The following is a 20480-nucleotide window of genomic DNA, read 5'->3' as shown; positions in this document are numbered from 1 at the left end:
AGTCCTATCTTTATGTGCTAACCCATAGCCATTTAAGTTCTGAATATCAACTGGCTGTGCATTTGATGGCTCCACAAACCTGGAAATTCAATGCTGAAGCCCAGACATGGCTCAACATTGAATATCCAAGACTAATACTGGCGACAGTCATCAAAATGCTCACTGCCACTGGCTAATATTTACCCCATTGTTTCTAGAACATTCACATCATTTTTGGGTATGATAACTTTAAAACTTACTCACATAAGTGAATATATAAAAATAATAATTCTTACCTAAAACAAGATTGTTCATGAAAATTCCAGCTATGCCTATGCCCATAATACAACGTAAGGCTGTATAGGTGTAGAAATCTTGTACAAATGCTGCACCAGTACCAAAGATGAGCTGCAGCAGGAGGGACAGCAGAATAATGGGACGGCGCCCGATCCTATGAAACAATGAAATTACACACTGAAGATCAAGGTTCAAGGTTTGCTTTATTTGATTATCCACTTAGGGTCAAAATTGTCAAAGCGGTGTTCAATATAAAAATATAAGCAATAATTCAATTATAAATCAAGGAACAATATCATAGAAAAAAATATATATATAAAACAAAGTAGTACAAAAATAAACAGCGCTGCTAGTGCCCAACAGGCGCCGGAGGAACGGTTGTATAGTCCCAAAATGGTCAGATCAGCTATCAAATGACTCCCAGAAGAGCTGGTTAGTGCAATGAGCTGTGATCCTGGCGTCTGGGTTCGATTCCCACTGCAGCTCCTTGTGACCTTGGGCAAGTCACTTAACCCTCCATTGCCTCAGGTTCAAAAACTTAAGATTGTGAGCCCTCTAGGGACAGCAAAAGTACCTGCATATAATGTGTAGAGCACTGCATACATGTGGAGTGGCATAATCGAACAGGGCGCCCAAGTTTTCATGAGGGCGTCCTTGCAGGACGGCCCCGCAAAGGGGTGAGGAAACCCGTATTATCGAACTAAGATGGGCGTCCATCTTTCGTTTCGATAATACGGTCATGGATGCTCAAATCTCAACATTTAGGTCGACCTTAGAGATGGTCGACCTAAATGTTAAGATAGTCGACCTTAGAGATGGTCGTCCCCGGTTTTCAGCCATAATGGAAACCGAGGACTCCCATCTAGATTACGAGCCAGTTCAACAGCACGTTTATCCTTGCTAGTCTGGTCATCCATAATGCTCATCAGACGACGTAGCACAAGAGCTTGATAATGTTGTTTGAAATTGGCTATTATGCCCTGATCCATAGGTTGGATCAGAGAGGTAGTGTTTGGTGGCAGGAAGACCACCTTGATGTTAGATAGCCTGACATCATCAATGTGTGCAGCACAATTATCACAAAGCAACAAAATCTGACGCTTTTGTGCCCGCATTCTAGTGTCTAACTTCTTTAGCCACCTGCTCCCAAATTTCCCCAGTCATCCATGAATTTGCATTAGCCTCGTATGACACAGGAAGTCACTTAACATTCTTGAAGCAACGGGGCTGTTTGCTCTTTCCAATAACGAGTGGTTCCAACTTCTCACTCCCATCCATATTGCAGCAAAGGAGGATCATCAGTTGGTCCTTCAACATTTTACCTCCTGTAGTTTCAGCTTGTTTGAATGCAAGTGTTCCATCAGGAATCGCTCGCCAGTAGACATCGTTTTCTTCAGCATTGAAAATGTCACGAGGTGCAAACTCGTTCAAGATGGTAGGAAGAACTGAAACAACCTAATTTTCAACACCAAAGTCATCAGCGTCTTGTTTTTCACCATGCTGTTTCTTGAATTTTATGTTGTTCCTCTCCTTCCATCTTTCCAACCATCCAACAGTGGCTTTGAATTCAGTTAGTCCAAGACTTTCAGCTAGCTGATTAGCTTTCTCCATAAGCAGTAGAACACTGACAGGAAACTGTCTGCTTCTGACTTGAGAAAACCACTGAAGAAGAGCATCTTCTACCTCCTCAGCTTTTCCCGCCCGTTTTCATTTCTGGTGTGGATTTGTATTGTTTTGCCAGTCTTCCCCGAAGCTGGTCTTTCTGCTTCAAGATATGTGAAATTTGACTGGGATTGACACCATATTCTTTAGTAATAGATGCTGGACTTTATTTGTTTTCTAATTTTTTAAAAACTTCTATTCATTCAGCCAGTGTTAAAGTCTTACAGTTGCGCGACGACGACTCCAGTGTACACTCTAACAACATTCTTTTGCTTATTCTGCCTGTGGCAGTTTAAGGGGCAGTAAATTTGAAATCTCATTGGTTGTCAGGCACCAATCGGCTTCCATATTCCGTGCGCGCACTTATGCGGAGTCTTTCCTGCAGAGGAGCGGTCTTAAACCATGCATATAAGCGAATCTTGCACTTAACAGTAGTGTGCTAAACCGAAGTTTGTCCCCATAGAAATTGATGGCACCAAAAACGGGACCGAAGTACGGCATGCAGTTAAACAGAGCATGCGCTTATCTGACGTGCACTTAAATGGAGTGCACTGTACTATTTATTTATTTTATTTATTTATTGCATTTGTATCCCACATTTTCCCACCTCTTTGCAGGCTCAATGTGGCTTACAATACTACATGAATCGTGGAGATATATCAGAAATAAACATTTAGTATTATAGAAAGATCTTGGGTAACATGATAATGATAAGCATGCTATTAATATAACAAGCACATAGTAAAGACAATATTGGGTATATGTGAAGAAGTTCATATTTGTTGGTCATTGTGGTATGTCTTGTTAAAGAGATGGGTCTTCAGTAGTTTGCGGAAGTTAGTTAGTTCGTAGATCGATTTTAAGTTGCGCGGCAGCGCGTTCCAGAATTGTGTGTTCAAGTAGGAAAAGGTTGACGCATGCATTAGTTTGTATTTTAGCTCTTTGCAGTTAGGGAAATGAAGGTTGAGGAATGTGCGGGATGATGTCTTAGCATTCCTAGGTGGTAAGTCTATCAGTTCTGACATATAGACTGGGGCATCTCCATGAATGATTTTGTGGACCAGGGTACATATTTTGAACGTGATGCGTTCTTTGAGGGAACCAATGCAGCTTTTCACGTAGGGGTTTACCACTCTCATATTTTGTTTTACCAAATATGAGTCTGGCTGCCGTGTTCTGGGCTGTCTGGAGTTTCTTGATTATTTGTTCTTTACAACAGGCGTAGAGTGCGTTGCAGTAGTCTAGATGACTGAGCACCATTGATTGTACCAGGTTATGGAAAACAAGCCTTGGGAAAAAAGGTCTTATTTTTTTTTAATTTCCACATTGAGTGGAACATCTTCTTGGCTGTGTTTCTCGCATGGCTCTCGAGTGTTAGGTGCCAGTCGATGGTAACTCAGAGAAATTTTAGGGTGTCTGCGATTGGAAGGTTCAGGTTTGGTGCTATTTTTTGCAGGTACTTTTCTGTCCCTAATGGGCTCACAATCTAAGGTTATTTGCACCTGGGGCAATGGAGGATTAAGTGACTTGCCCAGGGTCCCAAGGAGCAGCAGGGAATTGAACTCAGTTCCCCAGGATCTCAACCTACTGCGCTAACTATTAAGCTGTAGTGGGATTTGAACCCAGTTCTGCAGGTTCTCAACCCACTGCACTAACCATTAGGGGGCTACTGCTCTTCAGGGCAATGGAGGGTTAAGTGCTTGTCCAGGGTCACAAGGAGCTGCAGTGATACATATAAGATCTAACACAATGAAGTGCAGATTTAGTGACCCCTGAAGTATGCATTCGTGCCGAAACATGGATCTGTGTTGGGTCCCTTGTGTTTGTATGCATTATTCTCTGGTAGACTTCTTCAGCAGTCAGCAGTTATTTGTCTATTATTCAGAAGAATTGTTTTCCTTTTTTGGAGTTTTATTAAACTATTTTTGGAATTTTACCTGCACCTCTTTTCTTTGGGGTCCCATGGGCCATCCTTACTCTTGTAGACTGCATAAAGTTTTAACCCCATAAACAGAAAAAGGGGTTAAATCAGTGATTTCTAAATCTGTCCTGGGGGAACCCCAGCCAGTCAGGTTTTCAGGAAATTCCAATGAATGTTCACAAGATCAATCTACCTTCATTGCCTCCATGGTATGCACATCTATCTTGTGCATATTTATTGTAGATATCCTGAAAACCTGACTGGCTAGGGTTCCCCCAGGACAGGTTTAGTAACCCCTGGGTTAAATGATAATCATGGTGTTGAAGGTAGATAAAGTGAAAGTTGAATAGACTACAATGGTGAAAGATTGTTCAGTAATAAAAAGTTAAACGTATTGTGTTTGAAGTTAAATTTTTGACAGGTCATGTCAACCAATCAGTATTCACTTCCAGGTTAAGTTGTGCCCATGCCCTACCCAAACCATGCTAAATTCCTACTGTCTTCCATAGAGATGAATAGAATGTAGCTCCACTGATAAGTGTCCATTCCCTACCCCCAGCTGCCTCAAATCATGCTTCCTATAACCTCATCAGAAATTGATTTTTGGCTTTCATAGCATCACTATAAATGGACATGAGTCACTTTGTGATGACATCACAGGAAGTTGCTTTTTGCTATGTCAAATGTAGTAAATTGAACATCTGTGGCCAGAAAGCATTCTCCCTTGCAATCTGTGCTTGTCACAAATCAATGAAAAAATCTCCTCATCTCTCTCTGTATTCCAAGTAGGATAAGTAAGTTACTAGTTGTATGCGGCAGGGAGCCGTTTCATGGTCCAGTTCTTTTTAACATTTTTATAAGTGATATTGCAGAAGTGCTGTCTGGTATGATTTGCCTCTTTGTAGATATATCAAAATCTGAAAACATCCTGGAAGGTGTGGGAAACATAAGGAGGGATCTAGTGAAGTTTGAAGAATGATCTAGAATTTGGAAGCCAAGATTTAAATGCTAAATAAAAAGGGAGGGGGTCATGCATCCAGGCTGCAAAATCCCAAGGGAGCAGACCAGTATAGAAGGTGAAACACTTGGTGCACAAAAGAAGGCTGGGACCTGGGCATTATTGTATCTGATGATCTTAAGGTGATCAAACAGGTAGAAATAATACCAAATATCTAATGTCTTCTTACTTCCATTATCCATGATGTATTGTAAGCCACATTGAGCCTGCAAAGAGGAGGGGAAACGTGGGATACAAATGCAATAAATAAAATAATAAAATGAAATGGCTAAAGTCAGATGAATTCTTCAGTGTATAGAAGAGCGGCCAGCAGATAAAAGGAAGAGATGGTGCTTCTCTGGTGAGACCTCATTTAGAGTACTGTGTAGGGAATGGGAAATGGGACTTGATATACCGCCTTTCTGTGGCTTTTGTAACTACATTCAAAGCGGTTTACATAGTATATACAGGTTCTTATTTGTACCTGGGGCAATGGAGAATTAAGTAACTTGCCAAGAGTAACAAGAAGCTGGTCCAGAGGGCTGCTACTAAAATGATCAGTGGTCTCCACCACAAAGTGTATGGGGACACACTTAAAGATCTAAATATATATACTTTGAAAGAAAGGAAAGGGGAGATATGATAAAAGACATTTAAAAGCCTCTATAGCATAAATGCAGAGAAGGCAAGCCTCTTTCAATTGAAGGGAAGTTCTGGAATTAAGGGGCACAGGATGAAAGAGAAGGAGATAGATTCAGAAGTAAGCTAAGGAAATAGTTCTTTATAAAAAGGATGGTGGATGTGAGAAATGGCCTCCCAGCAGGAGTGGCAGAGATGACGAACGTATCTTAAAATCAAGAAAGTGTGGGGCAAGCACAGAGGATCTCCCAAGAAGAGAAATAGATTGTACAGCTTAATAATTTGGATGGTCAGGCATATTTCATAGGCCATATGATCTTTATCTGCTATCATTTTCTTTGTTTCTATATTTCTAGCCTGCTTATCAGATATCAGAGTGAAGTCTGAAGGCGGTATCTTCAAAGGACATGTGCAAAATAGTGAATTCCCATTGGCTGAGGCAGATTGTAGGACTACATTAACAAGTTTTTATTTTTATGGGTCTCAAGAACACAAAGGGGAGACTCTTCTCCAAGACCCTACACCACTACCTACTTGAAGTCCATTCAAGTTCTCTGTATGAGGCAACCTAATTTTACTCTTTCCCTTCTTTCTGCTCTTCTGTGAGGGGGTGAGTCAATCAAAAAAGAATCCATGACATATAACAGAAACTCCAACTTTGCTGAAACATCAGGGAGCTTCAACTGGGAGAGTGTCTTCTGGGAATTGTCTTCAGGTCATCAGTCTCCTCCTTTCCCTGTTGGCTTTTTCTGTTCCATCTCTCACATTGATGTCTCACTCTTTCCTTGTAGAAACTCTTCAACTTTGGGAAGGACATCACTCTTCCCTACTCACCACTGTTAACTCCTCATGGGTCTTGCTCTCTGACTCGTCTCCTCACTAAGACTTGTGAATAGGAATTTATTCTGGAGAAAAGTCTCCTGTCTCTCCAGTTCCTTCTCTAGACTCATTGATCCAAACACACAATCAAATTTCTCATTCCTCCAGAAGGAACCCCAGCCCCTAGCTCCTGGTCCCTTCTTTCTTCTGGTTCAACAAGGAAATCTATTCAAAGACACTGCAGCTCTCTACTAGTCAGAGCTCTGACTGCTTCTGGCAGGAATCTGGGATTTATCTCCCTCCCTTTTGTCCTCAGACCTGGGTGGTGCTTAGGGTCCTGCCTTACAAGCCTTGACTGCTTGCTGCTGACTAGCAGAATAACACCAGGAAAAGACACTTTTTCTCCAAGTTAGGGAAACCCCCACCTAACTTCTTCTTTGGGCACATCCCACTTGGGTATCCAGCTGAAAAATCTTTAATAATCATCTCTTCATGCCATTTCCAGGCCAATTCCACCCCTGAAAGTAGATTTTGACTATAAATTATAATAGTACAAATTTTTTTAAAACAGTTAAAAATATTTGTATGCAACTGCCAGAAGTCTAAAACTTAAAGATTGGAGAGTTAGAGTCCATGGCTCGTAATGAAAATACATATAACAATAGGCAGCTCAAAGATCAGGTGGAAAGAAGATAACCAATAAGATGCTGAGATATTGGAGTGCATAGTGTAATGGCATGACAGGACGAATCAAACTGCTGGAAGAGTGGCGCTATATGTTAAGGATGGCATAGAGTTGAGCAGCATGAAAATTCTTTAGGAAACAAACTGCCTTCATCAAAATATTTCATCAGGGCATGCTAATGAAGTATAATTCCTAGATGCCATAAATGACAGCTTCATGGAACAGCTGGGCCCAGAATCAACAAGAAGTGTAGTTATTTTAGATTGAACTCCACTGGAACACAGACTCCTATGTGTCAATATCGTTGTACATGAAATGCAATTTTGTTTTGTGTCATTATGTTAGTTCACATTCCATGTATGTCATTTATATCTTTTCATTTTCCCTTGAACTTTATTTCATTATAGTGAGCACTATTTTTAGAATGAAGATGCTTTTGGCTGCTTAATGTTTGTTTCCTGTCCATGAGAAAGAAAAAGAGAAAGACTGGTGACAAACAGAAAAAGAGGAATGGAAAGAAAAAGAAAGACTGCAGAGACTGAGAGTCTGGTGGGATCAGGCATGGGCTGAGGAGAAAGAGATGGGCTAGGACAGTATTCTTCATTGTAAGGCCCAAGCGATGACATCAGTCAACCCTAAGTACAGCTTCTTGACTCTGTTCTTCAATACATTCTCTCCCTCACTTTCTCTGAAGGCTTCTAACCAAAGGTACCTTCATCAGAGAGGTTTTTCCTTGCCCAAGGTGCTGACCATTTTCTCCAGCAATGGTCTTGCCTCTCACATCAAATTATTTTGCCAAAGTGTCTCCCAGTTGAAAAATAGTGACCATCACTCAACTAGGGGGAGAGGGACACATTGGTTTTAAAAAAAAAGTCCACTCTGGTGAAGACGCTCTGGGTGTAGAGAGAGAGAGAGAGGATGTGCTTAGAGGAAAGAGAAAAGAATGGGGGAATAACTGAGGGATTTTTATTATTATTATTATTATTACAACACTTCAATATTAGCATGTATGCATATCTCTTGGAAGAGGTGAGACAGATATGCACAAAGCCACTTCTGTCACTGATGCTTCTGCCCAGCAATAATAATGGGGGAACAGTTCACTTCTTGAACTGTCCCTGAATTGGTACCTTTATATTAAAACACACACACACATACACCCCACTGTGAGGATGGTTTCCTGCTTTTGGAGGTGAATATTCCATGGAGATGAAAGAGCAGCAAGTCTCCCACAGACCAAGGCCTCCAGGTCAACGCATAGGAGAACAATATACATTTCAGAAACCAAGCTATGACCTGTAAAAACATTTTAGGCTGGATGTGTTTGAAGTTGTTTTTTTTTGTATCAACACCGTGCAGTACAAGCAAAATTCCAATTACAATACCTTTCAAGTTATTTCCGCTAATTTCTTACCTGTCGCTTAATGGGCCAAGTACCAGGCCTCCAATGAGAAGTCCTGCCATGAAAACAGACTGCGAGATGGCATGTTGTTCTTTTCGTTCACATACCAAGTCAAACTGAAGAAAATATACAAGGATTACTTGCAAATGTAAAATCTTTTTTTTTTTAATCAATAAAAAGGGTTTCATTGTCCAAATAAGAATACAGTGGCAGTTTGGGTCTCCAGTTGAGGAGCAGTCGCAGATAGCCAGGAGTTGCTGAAAAGCAGCTTTAGTAAGAGGGTGTATTTGGGCTCTGTACTGGGAAGTGATTAGCTATTATTTCCCTGTGTCTAATTTCCGACCGTGAGCAAACACAATGAAACCAAGTCTGGAGGAATCTGATCAACATCTATGCCGGATGCAAAGAACAAATCATAAAGAGACTCCAAACTGCCCAAAATACAGCAGCCAGACTCATATTTGGAACAACAAACCCCTAAGAGAGAAACTGCACTGGCTCCCACTTAAAGAACGTATTGCGTTCAAAATTTGCACCCTGGTTCATAAAATCATCCACGGTGAGGCCCCGTCCTACATGTCAGACCTTATAGATCTACCAACCAGGAACACAAAAAGGTCAGCACGCACGTTCCTGAATCTCCACTACCCCAGCTGCAAAGGACTAAAATATAAATCAACATATGCATCCAGCTTCTCCTACATAAGCACGCAACTATGGAATGCACTACCAAATGTCATAAAAACAATGCACGACCTAACAAACTTCCGAAAATCACTAAAAACCAACCTGTTCAAAAAGGCTGACCACAATGATCCATCCTAAATACCAGAAAACGAAATTTATACCAGAACTGAACAAAACCGAACGCTCTATACTTGATTGCTTACTTTGTCACTAATGAACTTTACTAGAATTGATCAAATCCGAACTCTCTATACCTGACTGCTTAATCTACTTTATCACTTATGAACTTTAATGCAATACCACTTTGTATTTCTCATTCCGGAAATGGCGATCGCCATTACGGCATAATGTAAGCCACATTGAGCCTGCAAATAGGTGGGAAAATGTGGGATACAAATGCAACAAATAAATAAATAAAAATAACAAGGATGTGTGGATAACAAAAGTTCAGTATGGCAACAGAAAACGTATAAATTTATTACAAATGTAGCATAACAGTGTGACACAGCATGGCCATGTTTTGGCTGCTGCCTACATCAAGGGTATTTATTTATTTTTGTTACATTTGTACCCCGCGCTTTCCCACTCATGGCAGGCTCAATGCGGCTTACATGGGGCAATGGAGGGTTAAGTGACTTGCCCAGAGTCACAAGGAGCTGCCTGTGCCTGAAGTGGGAATTGAACTCAGTTCCTCAGGACCAAAGTCCACCACTCTAACCACTAGGCCACTCCTCCACTCCACTCTATAGATATTGTATACTACAATATCTATAGACACCTTAATAAATGTACATCAATAATTGCATATGCTAGATCTGTAATAAATTTGTCCTTCCTGTTGCCAGATTGAACCTGTATTATCTACATCCTTGTTGACTAGGACCCTCCTGGCATGGTTTCACTATATTTGCTCATCCTTGGTGGCTGGTAGCCTCTTTTCACTGTGTCGAATCTCTCACTAGTGGCCAAACTGATAGACGATTTTATGGGCTACTAGTAAAAAAGGCCCGTTTCTGTGAGGAATGAAACGGGCGCTAGCAAGGTTTACCTGCGGCAGCATCGGGAGGGTGCAGGACGGCAGCGTGGGGAGGGTGCAGGTGGGTAGTTTTTTTTTGGCAGGCGGCAGCTTCGGGGTCCCGGCGGATCAGGTGTTCGGATGGCACTCCTCCCCCTGCGTAGCTCGGTGTTTGTTGCTGTGCGTCGGGAGGGTGGAGGCCCTGCATAGGCCGCTGTTTCTCGCAGTGCATCGGGGGGGGGGTAGCGTCGGAGGGCGGTGGAACTGGCGATTGGCTGGGTGTCATAGCCCCGCCCTCCACGTCATCATGTTGTGACGCAAAGGCGGGGCATACACTCATGGGATCTTGCAACTACAAATTTGCATTTAGAATGTTGGGGTTGTGAATTATGTGTGGATGGGGCGTGGCTGAGGGCGGGGTCTATGAGTGAGAGTGAGAGTGAGTGGTGCTGACAGCCTAGAAGACTACAGGGCTTCAGTGTTTCCCTGCCACACAGTGAGGTTCAGAACGTTGGAGGTGAGAATTATTTATATAGATTATGGCAACATGTAGAACATTCTGGCATAGTCTGGCTTTCGCCCTTGTTATACAAAGAAAGTGCTAGTAGCAATCGCTGTTCTTGCTAAACTGAATGGGAGTCCTCCAAACTGCATTGCTGCCAGTGGGGGGGGGGGTGCTTCAATTTTTTGTTTTCAATCACTAGGTACAGGCAGGTCCCTGGAGTCCTGAAGAGCTTGCCTGTCCCTCACTATTAAAAATGTGGCAGTGAAATAGCGCCCCCATGGCAGGACTATAGGTGGAGAACTCCCATTCAGCTTAGAAGGAACTGTGGATTCAAGTAGGTAGGATTCAAGTGCAGGCAGGGGAGGGCAAGGATGTATGGTCAACTTCCTGCTTTTTTGATTATCTATTTCTCTTTTCTAAATGGGAGTGGTTTTTGATCTACCAGGAATTAATATTTGTTAAATTTTCCTTCGGTCCAAAAATTAAAGCTACATGAATATTTCAAGTTTATCTTTTTTTAAATTACATTTGTACCCCATGCTTTCCCACTCATGGCAGGCTCAATGTGGCTTACATATTATATACAGGTAGTTATTTGTACCTTGGGCAATGCCCAGAGTCACAGGGAGCTGCCTGTGCCTGCAGTGGGAATTGAACCCAGTTCCCCAGGACCAAAGTCCACCACTCTAACCACTAGGCCACCCTCTATTCCACTATTTCTTAGACAAATAGATAAATATTGACAATTCAGAAGGTTGTTAAAGACGTTTCTTTATAAAAAAAAAATATTTTCTGGGTTTTGGCCAATGATTTTTCATTGTTCTTTTTTACTAGTGGACATAATGCATTGTAAAACTTTGAAATACGCTTCAGTTTAGCTATTGTTACCTGCATTGAACCTGATGGTTTTTGCAGGATCTAAGACCATGTAATGTACAGAGGCGTAGTCAAATTTTGAGGTTAGGGGGAGCAGACTTTTGTAAAATAGGCGCCATTTGGTGTCAGCTAGGCAGCAGTGCCGATGTTGTCGCTCTGGTGCCATGGCTGTGGCCAGCAATGATTTAACACAGACTGCCTCTGCTGTGTCCCGCCTATGAGGAAAACAGGAAGTTACATCAGGAGGCCAGACACAGCAGATGTCCTAGGACTGGCGGGAGCAGGCAGTCTGTCTTCTTAACTACACGTAAAAATATTCAAATTGTGACCATCACCTCAGGGACAGCACACACACTCCTTCCACTGCTAGACACTTTGTTTAAATCAGATGGGCTTTTGTTTGTATGGTGACTCTACAGGATGTGGAGACCACTAGTCCTGAGCATTTTACTTTGGGTGGCAAGGGCCGCCAAAGCAAGATGACACTCAAAACCTATACTGAAAACTAACCACACCATAACAGCCTTAATCCACCTATGAAAAGACAGTGATATAAATATTATACTGGGCCTTAGAGCACCAATATACCGGCTACTGGGAAACTGGAACAAGCTAGACCTTTCCTACACAGACACTACATACTAGTACAGGGTGGGCAACCTCAGTCCTCGAGGGCAGCAAACCAGTCGAATTGTCAGAATTCCCCAATGAAAATGCATGAGATCTGCTTGCATGCACTTACTCCATTGTATACAAATAGATCTCATGCATATTCATTGGAGAAATTCTTTAAATCTGACTGGGTTGCAGCCCCTGAGGACTGAGATTGCCCACTTCTGTGCTAGCAGAATCCTTCACCTCAGAATATGGACAGCCTCTCTCACCTGGTTCAAAATAGGGGACCACAAAAAACCTGCAGACAAAACCTGAAATGGATACCCTCAAGAAAGCCAGACTCTTTAAGCAGGGCAATATTGATAAGAGAGAAGCAGAAATGAATTTTCTCCTGTACTTTATAAAATACATTTAACAAAGCAGGCACATCTCAGTCCTTAAAAGTATTAAATAAAAACCATTTTTCTACCTTTGTAGTCTGGAAATTTTAATTTTCTAATTAAGCTGGTTTCTATCTCTTTTCCATGAGTCAGTCTTCTCTTGAATTCTTTTCCAGGTTGATCTTTTCATTTCTTCTCTCTCTTGTCTTCTACTTTCCTTCTGTCTGGTACTGATCTTTTGTTTTATTCCCCCCCCCCCCCCCCCCCCCCCCACACACACACTTTCCTCTTCTCTGTGATTATACCCACCCATTTGATTTTACTCTGATTCTCTCACCTTCTAGTCCTTAGTCTCCTTTTCTCAGATTTGTCTCATCTCCCAACTGGCTTTTCCCATCTCCCTCATTCCCTCTCCAGCACTTCCTTTGCCCCTCTGTATTTCTACTTCCTCAGTCTCCTACTCCCCCCATCTATCACCCACTTCCTTACTCCCCCATTCCTAACCCCTATAGCCACACTCTTAGCCCTCATGTACCCGCCACTGCCTCTTATTCTCTCATCAGCCCCAGCTCCATCCCTGTCTCTCCTTCCTTCCCCTTGTCTCCAGGCCATGCTTCCATCTCTTACTCTATACCCTATGTCCTACTGCTTCGCTTTCACTGTCTTTCTTAACCCCATTTCCACCCTCACTTAACCCTTTAGAGACCCATCCCCATCCTCGCATAAGCGTAACTATAAAATGATTTGGCTACCAATGTTTTTGTAGGTTCCCAAATGGCTACAAGGTTTCAGAGTTGCAGGCTTTTAGTTTATCTCCTCTCTCTCTCCCCCATCTGCCATGCAGGACCCCCCTCTCTCAACCATCCAGGATCTCTTCTCTCTCTCTCTCTCTCTCTCTCTCTCATGTCCCCCTCCAACATCACTCCATTGTCTCTTTCACCATCTAACATCACTTCTCTCTCTTCCCCATTATATCGCTCTTCTGTCTCATCTCCCAGCATCCAACTTTACTCTTTTTCTTCGACTCCCCTCTATTCAGCTCTGCATGTCTCTCCCCTAATACTCCTGTCTCTTTTTTTTTTCCTGTTCATCATGCAACATCATCCCATCTCTCTTCTCCTCATGCCATTGGCCCTGGTTCCGGCCCCATCCAGGACCCTCTCCCTCTCTCTCTCTCTCTCTCTCTCCCTCCCTCCATCTGCCATGCAGGATTCCCCCCCCCCCCCTCCTTCCCTCCCTCCCTCCCCCCATGCCCCAGATATCCAACATCACCCCTCTGTCTCTTTCACCCCTTCACCATCCATCACCTCTCTCTCTCTTTCCATTCAAATTGCCCTTTTGTCTCACATCCCTCAGCAGCCAGTTTTATCTTCTCTCTCCTCCTCCCCTTTGCTTGTCCTTCCTCCAGTACTGCTCTCTCTTTTTTTTTCCTGTTCATCATGCATCATCCAATCTCTGTTCCCCTCACCCCTCCATTGGCCCTTTCTCTCTCTCTCTTTTTTTTTCCGTCCCTCCTGATCACTCACTGACATTTCCTCCTCAGTCCTCAGAGTCCTGGAACAACCACAAGCTTAGCTTCCCTTCCCTGTTCCTGGCCCTCACTTAATGGTTTGCGCCGCTTCCCTGACCCCAACTTGGCCACGAAGTAACACAAGAAAGCCATGTGTGAGGTCATAGCTCTATTGCGCCTCGTCCGGTTTCCCCCCCTTCTCTGACCTGCCCCTCGCTTATTGATTCATGCCATGACTGCCTCCCTGACTTGGCTGCGAAGTAAAAGCAAGTAACAAATGAAAGAAAGCCATGCGCGGGGTCACAGCAGCAGATCTATGTGCGCCGCTGCCGGTTTCCCAGATCCTGCTATGACCCTACGACTGGCTTTCTTTCTTTTGTTACTTTTACTTCGCAGCCAAGTCAAGGAGACAGTCGCGGCGTGAACCAATAAGCGAGGGGCAGGTCAGGGAAGGGGAGGAAACCGGCACTGTTGCAACAGAGCTATGACCCCGCACGCGTGGTTTTCTTTTGTTACTTTTAGTTATTTTGCAGCCAAGTCAGGATCGGGGAGGCAGACAGGCAGTAAGTGGCGTGGACCAATAAGGGAGGGGCAGGTCAGGGAAGGGAAGCAAGCTCATGGTTCCTTCAGGGACTGGAAAGGCGCTTAACCTATGGCGCATAGGCGCCTTTTTATGTGAAAATCTGTTTGGGGGAGCAACCGCTCCCCCCCCCCCCCCCAGCTACACCACTGGTAATGTAATGTAACCAGCTTGCTCAGTCTTCAGCCTTCAATACTGTGAATTGTGTGCTATTGCTCAGCAGCTGAAAAAAGTTGAAGAGACTGGCTTAAAATGGTTTGTACATTTTTTTAAATGATAGAGCCCAGAAAATTCATATTCTTGGATTTATCCACTTAAACATGGGATTCCCAAGGGTTCAGTCCCATCACTAATTTTGTTTAACATCCATCAGGCACTGTTGGCAAAAGAAATAGATAAAGTTGGGCTGGAGTCTTAGGGCCTCTTTGTCCCCGGTGCGCCAATGCCGACAAAGCCCATTCACTTTGAATGGACTTCATTGGCGTTGCCACACAGGAACCGCTAGTGCAGCTTGATAAAAAGGCCCTTATTTCTTTGACGATGACATTCATAGACCAGCTAGTGTTTAAGTCAGAACCTCAGGAAAAGGTCATCGGTGATCTTGATTTCTTAGATAGTTGAAAGATGGCTAGAGCAAAAGATCTTGGAAATGAACCATGATACATTACTTTGTGGCTGTTGAGAAAAAAAATCATATATTCCTGTAAGGATCCTCACCAGGGTCCCAGGATAATACCAATGTAGTGTATATCACACTGCTACAACATCCCCTGCTAGGATGGCTGCAGTGGTTCTGCATACCTTTATAGCCAGTGGTTCCTTGATAGTGTGGTGTGTGATAGAGGATGTTGCTATGAGAAGCAGTGGTTTAAGGCTCAGTCTTTGAGCCTAGTTAATGTCAAGTGTGACACCTCCCTTGAGTTTTAAGTTAGTATCTTGTGTAGATGTGAAAGGCAGAGGTTTTGCCCCCTCTGCTACGTCCCGCATCTCTGATGCAAGCAACTTCCTGGTTATCTTTTTTGTTTTGTTATGGAGGAAGACGAGCACTTATTTTCCTATGTTAATGATATATTTTTATTAATAACACCTTGGACTTAGACTCTATACACCATAAAGTACTATCTTGTCCAGCTAAAATCAGTGACTGGGCTTACATATGTTAAAATTGAATGCTACCAAAACAAATCTTTTGTGGTTTGGGAAATGTGAAGATCTACTATTCACCTGTATATTGCTGGTTTCAGAGGAATTTTTATCAGTCAGTCAGCTAAAATATCAGCAACAGTCCTAGATCATACTCATTTTCAAAAGAGAAAAATGTCCAAAAAGTGGCATAAATCTGCTTTTGGACTTTTTCACAAAAACAACCAAACTGGTATTTTCAAAACCAATTTTTAGACGTTTTTCTATAAAGTCTGTCAGAAGTGCATTCAAATCACAAGGGGCATGATCTGAACATTCCTAACACATGGAAGTCTTTCTTCCATAATTGAACAAAACAAAAACATCCAAGGCTAAAAGTGAAGCCACAAAAAAAGTGCCCTAAATGACCACTGCAGGAATAAAAGAATGATACTCCCTTACTCTTTCAGTGGCCAGACTCCCTCCAACCCCCGCAAAGATGTAAATGAAACAGTACATACCAGACTGTATGGCAGCTTCAGATGTTATGGCCAGTCCTACTAGAGCAGCAAGCAGGTTCCTGGAATAGCCTAGTGGTTGGTGCAGAGCACTGTACAGAAGGTGATCCAGACCCATAATACACTATTACACTTGTGGTGGAAAGTGTCACCCCCCCCCCCAAATAAAAAATACCCCAAAAGCCTACTGTACCAACATATAGGTGATACTGTACCTTAAACCATAAGGACTATTCGTAGTGATGTATTGTTGAGTACAGTAGGTTTTTCATGAGTTTTGAAGGTCTCACCATACAATATAAGGGGGTAATGATGAGATGTGTACCTAGGACCTTTTATGTGAAGTCCACTGCAGTGCTCCCTAAGGTGCCCTACTACTCTGCTGGGATGCCTGTATGGCCTGTCTACTAGGAAAGCTGGCTCCTCCTACGTCCCTATAGCTTGATTTTGTGCATTTTTCACTTGCACTTTTTTTTAATGGTCTAAAAAGAGAGACATATTAAGCACATCATCATCTAGGAAATGGTCATTTTCAAAGAAAAACGATAGACTTTCTGGTTTGAAAATGGTCATTTTCACTACTTGATTTTTGGACGTTTTCAGCAAAACATCCAAAGTCAGATTTAGATGTCATATCAAAAATGCCCCTCACTGTCTTTCAAACCTCAAGTAAATCACCTATATAAAAAAAATATGTGTTATTTTCAATCTCCAACAGCTTAGAACAATTCACCTTTACTTTCATAAAGATCGCTTACTAGTTCAGCATTTAGTATTATCACAATTGGACTATTGCAATACCATCTACTCTGGAATATCAGCAGAGACTTGGAAAACGCTCCAACTGCTACAGAATACAGCTGCCAGATTAATTGTTAAACCAATGAGGTTTGATCATGTTATCCCATCATTTTTAACTTTGCACTGGCTTCCTGTCTGTGTCTGGGTTGATTTTAAATATCATGCATTGTATATAAGATTATCTACGGCCTAGCACCTGTTCATCTATCCAAACTGGGAGATGCACCTTTAGACCTTCTGATCACCTCTTACTGAACTTTCCTCCTTTTAAAAATGTACATATGAAGAAAACATTAGAAGGTTCTTTCTTATTTCAAGCGGCCCAAGTTTGGAATGGTCGAACAACAAGCCTCATATCTTTCTTTTAGAAGATATTTGAAAATTTGTCTGATTCAAAAATATTTGGGTGGATACTACTTTTCTGCCCTGTATTGTTTTTCTTAATTCTCTGTTACTATCATTACCATTTTTTTTTTCTGTAAAACACTTTGAACCTTTTCAAGGATTGAGTGGGTTATAATTGTTCAGATTAGATTAGATGTTGTGTTTTGCCCTTTAGGTGGATGTATAAATGTGCTGCTCAACTTGATATAAGTTCTATAGCTGCCCCTGATGCAGCACATCTATATGCTGAAACATGTTGAGTTAATGGACAATTGAGACAAAGGGTCTGTATACATATAATACTGTTTCTCACCTTTTATTTCTGTAAAATGTTGAATAAAATTGGTTGAGTTATTTGGTTTGCCTGCTGCTTGTTCTTTTTTTTTAGAAATAAAGAGGTTCCATCCTCAGATGTTTACCCAAGACTGCATAAATGGTTATAGTGGCCTGGTTCTGTGAGTGTCTTAAAGGGATCACCTGGAAGAGGTTGGGGTACTCAGCATTGGACCCTGACTATAAGAATAAGGGGAGTCCAACTAGGGGCTAGAAGAGGAGTTATTTTAAAGGAGCCTGCTCTAGGCTGTGCTCATTGTTTTTGTTTTTACCTCTTCCCCTGTATATGCATTATTTTGGAGACATATTAAATGTGTTTTTACACAAAAGACACCCTCCTTTTGGTGCAGGCCAAAGTACAGGAAAGGTCCTGGCAAAGGCAGCCAGCCAGAGAAAGCCTGTTTTCAGTGCTGCCTCTGCTGGTGACCCGTCATGCATTTCGAGAGCCAGCCAGGGTGGAGGGGAGGGGCTGAAGAAATGCCAGATTCGCACGGGGAAGAGGTAGGGAGGGATGCTTGATTTGCAGGTGGAGAAGGTTTAATTAAAGGCAGCTCCTACTACTGGGCAGACCTGGGCATGTTGCTGGGTTGCTCAATGGTAGCTATGATCCTGCAAGGATAGAAATGTCAACACTCAGGGGCTGGACTACTAGAAGAGGTACTGAGGCTCATTTTCAAAACACATAGACTTACAAAGTTACAAAATAGTGCTTTGAAAATGAGCTCCCGAGTTTACTAGATATCCCACTTGAGAAGAATCTGAGTAGAAGTGGATTGTAGAAAGGAGATCTATTACCTCAAAATATTGATTTATTATTGAAAGGGATGACAGACACAGATGAGGGATGAGTGTGGAGCATTACAGTGTTTCTTTAATGTTGTACAGCCTCAGTACAGAAAGACCACCTCAAAGCAGTAATTGTTTTATACATCCTATATAATAAAACTCACCCTCAACGTTCTGAGGACACTGACGTCACTGTCAGTTCCTCCGGGCACTTCCTTCCAGTTTGAAGGGTTCGTGGTGGTGAAGCCACCGAAATCACTGTGTTGGGGCCCCGCCCTCGTGTCAAACATGATGACGTTGAGGGCGGAGCAATGGCATCAGTGGCTTCACAACCAACGACTCAGCACATTGAAGGTGGCATTGGCGTGCATTGACGAGGTCCGCAACAATGGCAGTCAGTACCTTCACAACGCCGAAGGGGTGAGCAGGGGGGGGGGGGGTTCGGGAGGAAAACCTTGCTAGCGCCCGTTTCATTTGCGCCTGAAACGGGCATGTTTTACTAGTATCTTCATAAAAGAGAGTTGGAGCACCCTAAGAAAATTTAAGAGGCATATTCGACTCCTAGGGAGTTATTTAAGACAGTGAATTATCTGGCGGGGTTAGATCAGGAGAGAGAATCTACAGATAGTTTAATTACAAGTCAGCAATTTGCAGATGTTTTCTTTAAAAAAAGAGTCTCTCTTCTGGCCTGTCCTCTTCCTAAAGTAGAAAAATTTGATATAGAACCAATAAGATGGTGTGATTTTTCTCCAGTGACTGTATCTCAGGTGGAGAAAGTATTCAGTGTGGTTAATGATTCCATGAATGCATTGTGTATAGAAAAAGAGATTTCTCCATTTTTGACACTCTTGGTTAATACATCTTTTGAAGAAGGTATTGTTCCAGAAACATGTAAACATGTAATTGTGAAACTCTTATTAAAAGATGTTCATTTAGACCGTTCTGTAGTAGGGAATTATAGACTAGTCTCATCACTACTTCATCTAGCAAAGATTGTAGAGAAATTAGTATTGGTTCAAATTCAAAGATTTTTTTAGATGAGTATCAGATCCTTGATGATTTCCCGTTTGGATTTTGTCCAAAGTTCTCCATGGAAACATTGCTTATCACAGTGTGTGAGAGTATTAGGGCTGAAGTCACTTCACTGGCTTCCGATCAGTTACCGCATACAATTCAAGCTTCTCCTTCTTACCTAAATGCACCCGGTCTGCAGCTCCTCACTACCTCTCTACCCTCATCTCCCCCTATGTTCCCGCCCGTAACCTCCGCTCTCAGGACAAATCCCTCCTTTCAGTACCCTTCTCCACCACTGCCAACTCCAGGCTCCGCTCATTCTGCCTTGCCTCACCCTATGCCTGGAACACTCTTCCTCAACCCCTACGCCAAGCCCCCTCCCTACCCATCTTCAAATCTCTGCTTAAAACTCACCTCTTCAATGCTGCTTTCGGCACCTAACCTTTCGAGAAATATAGTATGCCCTATCAGATCGACTGTACACTTGTCTTTTAGATTGTACACTACTTGTCTTTAGATTTACACCTGTCTTTTAGATTGTACACTACTTGTCTTTAGATTGTACACCTGTCTTTTAGATTGTAAGCTCCTTGAGCAGGGACTGTCCTTCCATGTTAAATTGTACAGCGCTGCTTAACCCTAGTAGCGCTTTAGAAATGTTAAGTAGTAGTAGTAATTTGATAGGGGCTTAAGCTACATTATGGTGGCTGTAGACATCTCAGCGGCTTTTGATACTTTACATCATGGATTGCTGCTGGGATGCCTAGAAGAATTGGGAGTGGGCGGTAGGGTTCTGTCATGGTTTGTACTCACTAAAATCAGCCAAAAAAAAGAGCCAAACTAATCAGACTACATTTAGTTAGCTAGAATTCATTCAGGAGTGCCCCAGGGTTTGGTTCTTTCACCTGTTTTGTTTAATATCTATATATTATCTTTATGTAAGCTTCTGAAAC

General features: G+C 42.4%; 1 protein-coding gene across 1 annotated transcript in view; it reads right to left on the bottom strand.

The window, feature by feature from the left end:
- Positions 1–20480, bottom strand: part of LOC115466642 (solute carrier family 22 member 13-like) — a 60467-nt gene that overhangs the window by 29123 nt on the left and 10864 nt on the right. Inside the window, exons 2-3 of the mRNA XM_030198029.1 lie at positions 8414–8517; positions 276–430 (exon numbers count right to left, since the gene is read on the bottom strand). Coding sequence (XP_030053889.1) covers positions 276–430; positions 8414–8517 — 259 coding nt within the window. The remainder of the gene's footprint in view (positions 1–275; positions 431–8413; positions 8518–20480) is intronic.

This window comes from Microcaecilia unicolor, chromosome 1 (genome assembly GCF_901765095.1).
Source record: "Microcaecilia unicolor chromosome 1, aMicUni1.1, whole genome shotgun sequence".
NCBI classification, from domain to species: Eukaryota; Metazoa; Chordata; class Amphibia; order Gymnophiona; family Siphonopidae; genus Microcaecilia; species Microcaecilia unicolor.
This window is presented reverse-complemented; position numbering and strand designations above follow the sequence as displayed.